The sequence below is a fragment of the Mustelus asterias genome, chromosome 1, assembly GCF_964213995.1.
Source record: "Mustelus asterias chromosome 1, sMusAst1.hap1.1, whole genome shotgun sequence".
In the NCBI taxonomy this organism is placed as follows: Eukaryota; Metazoa; Chordata; class Chondrichthyes; order Carcharhiniformes; family Triakidae; genus Mustelus; species Mustelus asterias.
In genome coordinates this window covers 48691180-48695328 of record NC_135801.1, presented here as the reverse complement: position 1 = coordinate 48695328, position 4149 = coordinate 48691180, and the positions used below count along the sequence as shown (strand labels likewise).

Here is a 4149-nt window from a genome sequence, read left to right as displayed (position 1 = left end):
TTCATACAACTCTCTCTTCCTCTTAATCAGTGTTACAATCTCCCTCGAGAACCAAGGTTCCTTATTCCTATTTACTTTGCCTTTAATCCTGACAGGAACATACAAACTCTGCACTCTCAAAATTTCTCCTTTGAAGGCCTCCCACTTTCCATTTACATCCTTACCAGAGAACAGCCTGTGCCAATCCACACTTCCCAGATCCCTTCTCATTTCATCAAATTTGGCCTTTTTCCAGTTCAGAACTTCAACCCGAGGACCAGATCTATCCTTATCCATGATCAGGTTGAAACTAATGGCATTATGATCACTGGATCCAAAGTGTTCCCTCACACTCACATCCATCACCTGCCCTAACTCATTTCCCAATAGGAGATCCAATATCGCATCCTCTCTAGTTGGCACCTCTATATATTGATGTAAAAAATTTTCCTGAACACATTTTACAAACTCTAACCCATCTAAACCTTTAACAGTTTGCGAGTCCCAATCTATATGTGGAAAATTAAAATCCCCTACTATCACAACTTTGTGTTTCTTGCAGTTGTCAGCTATCTCTCTGCAGATTTGCTCCTCCAATTCTTGCTATTGGGTGGTCTATAATACAACCCCATTAATGTGGTCACACCTTTCCTGTTTCTCAGCTCCACCCATAGGGCCTCTGTAGACAAGCTCCCTAATCTATCCTGCCTGAGTACCGCTGTAACATTTTCCCTGACCAACAATGCCACCCCCCCACCTTTTATCCCTCTGCCTCTATCCCGCCTGAAACATTGGAACCCTGGAACATTGAGCTGCCAGTCCTGCCCCTCCTGTAGCCAAGTTTCACTAATGGCTATAGTGTCATATTTCCATGTATCTATTGTATATAATTGTATATTGTATATAATTGTATATTTATTGTCGCCTGCTCCAATTCAATTCATCATTTTGCTCTATACATTATTGCACAATCAGAACAATGCCATATGACAGTTTCGAATGTGAAATTTATAATCTTAACAATCCTTTAGGTGAGTTGCTGAGGTGTTACATTCCATTGTAACTAGTTTAAATAAAAATATCTCATCTGAATAATTGCTTAAACAAGACACTCCAGAAATCTACATCATGATTTTCTTTTAAAAAAACATAGTTACACAGTTATTCAAAATAAACTATATTTTTAACTGAAACTATTTTTCCCCTTCACTGGCATTCTCTTTGAAATTAGTTAAAAGCAAAGAACATTCTCTGTTTTTTAATCACAATTCTGTCATTGACAAGTGACGTGATGTTACAATTCAATGTGATTTCTATACAAGCATAAACAAAATATTTTCATGAATGAATTTTGATACATTACTCATTTTAGAAGTTATTATTAAATAAGTACATTACAAGTCATACACAGAGCATTTCAACAGCATATAAAACATTATTTATATATTATAAACAAGATAGTTTTCAAGTAATTAATTCTAGTGGGGTAGCCTTTAATTTGCAAAAAATTAATTTAAGAGCATGGTCAAGGCCATTTTATTTGATGGTAAATTAGCAACGGGATATATACTAACTGCTGTCTGAATTTGTGGCCTCTCTTCAGGTTAAGACAGTGTATCAAGGCTTGGGATGTAGAATCTAGGCTGATTGTCTGCATTAGTGATTCCTCTTTGGTACAGACAGTGTGAAATCAAAATGTACTTTTGAGAAAAGGTATGTGGCATGATCAGAGACTTAAATAAAATTGGAGCATTGATCTATTTGGTACAGCCCACAAATATAAGAATATATTGTGTATGGAGATTATGTTAGTTCAAGAAATTGAATCAGCAAATTAAAAATTCCCCTTCCCTATATCATTGCATTTACAGAATGCAGCATTTTTCATGTAAAAGAAGCAGAATTGTTATTTCCTGTTGACCATCACAATATTGCAGAAATGTTTACTTAATTTTCTATTGAGGTTTCAGTAAGAGGTAAAATAGTGAATTGATTTTTAAGAATGTCTTTCAAATAGAACATCAGGAATGATTTAGGATAACTCAGGAGCAGATACTGATCACAATAGCACATAAAATTTGGTGACCTAGTGTAAGCCACACTATTGACTGACAGAATGGTACAATTGTTTTGTCGGTGCTGCCAAGCCCCGATATTGCTCTCTATAGGTATTATTCTACCCAAAAGCATTTGACCAAGGATTGTAAACTAGATTTGATGCCGTTGTTCAAGAACCCATACAGTACAGGATTCAGGCAACAGGACAGTAAACCCAGCAGGTGACAGATGCAATACACCAGCTTGAAGTGCCTGTTAGAAATCAGATTGGCGTTGAAGTCAGTTAAAAGGTGAAAAATATGTAAAGGCATCCAGCTGACAGTAAAAGCAACAATTACTATGGTCAGTTTATAGAAAACAATACGTGATCGTTTCCTCAACCTGGTGATAGATTTTGGTGTCACTGGAACATTATGTGAATCGGCATGTTCATCAGGTTCCATAGCTTTCAGTTCAAAACATACAGGTACACCTGGTAGAAAGGAAGTGGGTAAAGGCTGTGTGCTCTCTGATCCATGGACTACTAAGAGATCATTGTGAGTCTGGCCATTCTTGTGGACATTGGCCATGACAGGCATGACACTGGCACACTTCTTGCTGTATCTCTTCTTGTGTTTTTTCAGAAAGGAGTAATTCCATCCTTGCATCTTTGAGTGTTGTGCTGGAATCTGTTTGTTAGCAGGCTGGTGTAGAGTTAAATTTATCATTTCATTCTCCTCAGACCTCCTTTGTCTGCCGGGCACAGTTGCACTTATCTTCCTGCAAACACTAGCATGACTGATTGTTAGGCAAACTATTGGCAAAATGTATTGGATGATTAACAAGGACAACGTGTAGGCAATTCTGTAAGAGTCAGATGGCCATGACTCGATGCATAAGTACTTATTTTTTAAAGACTCCAAGTGAACAGTTTCACTTAAGTCTATGATTTTATGAAAGATAGGTAATGGTGAACAAATAGTAAAACCAATAATCCACACAGTACCCATTACCAAATATCCTGTATGTATGGTAAAATGGTTGGATAATGGATTGTTTATCATATGATATCTAACCATGGCAATAGACATTAGCATGAGTATGGAAACCATGACAGACACACACTGAACAAATGGAACTATATAACACATGATCTCCCCAAATATCCATTGGTCTAGAAGAACATAAGTCAGTGTAAACGGTGAACAAAACAACAAAATTAAAATGTCAGATAAGGCTAAATTTCCAATCAGAAAGTTAATCATTGATTTCTGTTTTAGGTTTTTACACAGTGCAATTACAACAAAGAAGTTGCCAAGAAGCCCTAGAACAGTAATAAATGTATAAATTCCAACCAGTAAATATTTGATATCGTGGATACTTCCATTATAGTCATCCCAAGAAGGGAGACTTAGTCCATATGCAGTTGTATTATTGCCATTAGCCAAAGTAACAGTGATATTACCTTTATTTTTATCTTCGAGATCCATTTTGAGTTGCTAAATTTATAAATATTCGGAACTGGTTTCTATATAAAAAACATGTGGTGCATAATTAGGAAGAATCAGCTAAAATATGAAAGATCATAATGTGCCGTGGGAAAAAATCAAAAGCATGCAAGGCTTGGATAGTCATTACTCCTGTAACATGCTGTCATTGGCCAACAACACCTAAATTATTAAATAACACCCAATGCATATGGTGTAAGATTCCCAAATAACATTATGCAATCATAATCTGTATCAGTAGGAAACATGCATAATGGACACACCAGGTGAAATACTTCAGGTGCCTGATGATATTAACGTAGCACAAGTTATAAATGATACAAGTCAGTAACATCACATTTGCCACAACTTTGTAATTTAATTTTAAAATGTTAAAAAGTTCATTCAAATGGTTAAGCAACCTGTTTGAAGTTGTAATATTTGCATGGGCACTATATCTTATTTTTGCGGTGTTTTATGATCTCCCAAGCAGATATCTGAAATGAAATGACTTTTTGGAGTGGTGGATGTTGCTTACTGCTGTCGATCTGTACGTCTTCAAGAACAATATTCTATGAATCATTCCAGCCTTTTACAACATTCCTAACACAGAATATAAGAAAAGAAATCAGAGGAGTGCAGCAAC

The 4149-nt window shown here is 36.1% G+C and overlaps 1 protein-coding gene across 1 annotated transcript; it reads right to left on the bottom strand.

Moving 5' to 3' along the window:
• Positions 1-2150: 2150 nt before the first annotated feature.
• LOC144491733 (neuropeptide Y receptor type 5-like) lies at positions 2151-3506 on the bottom strand. The gene has a single exon (XM_078210006.1). It carries the CDS (start codon positions 3504-3506, stop codon positions 2151-2153), a length of 1356 nt encoding a protein of 451 aa, XP_078066132.1.
• Positions 3507-4149: the final 643 nt, after the last annotated feature.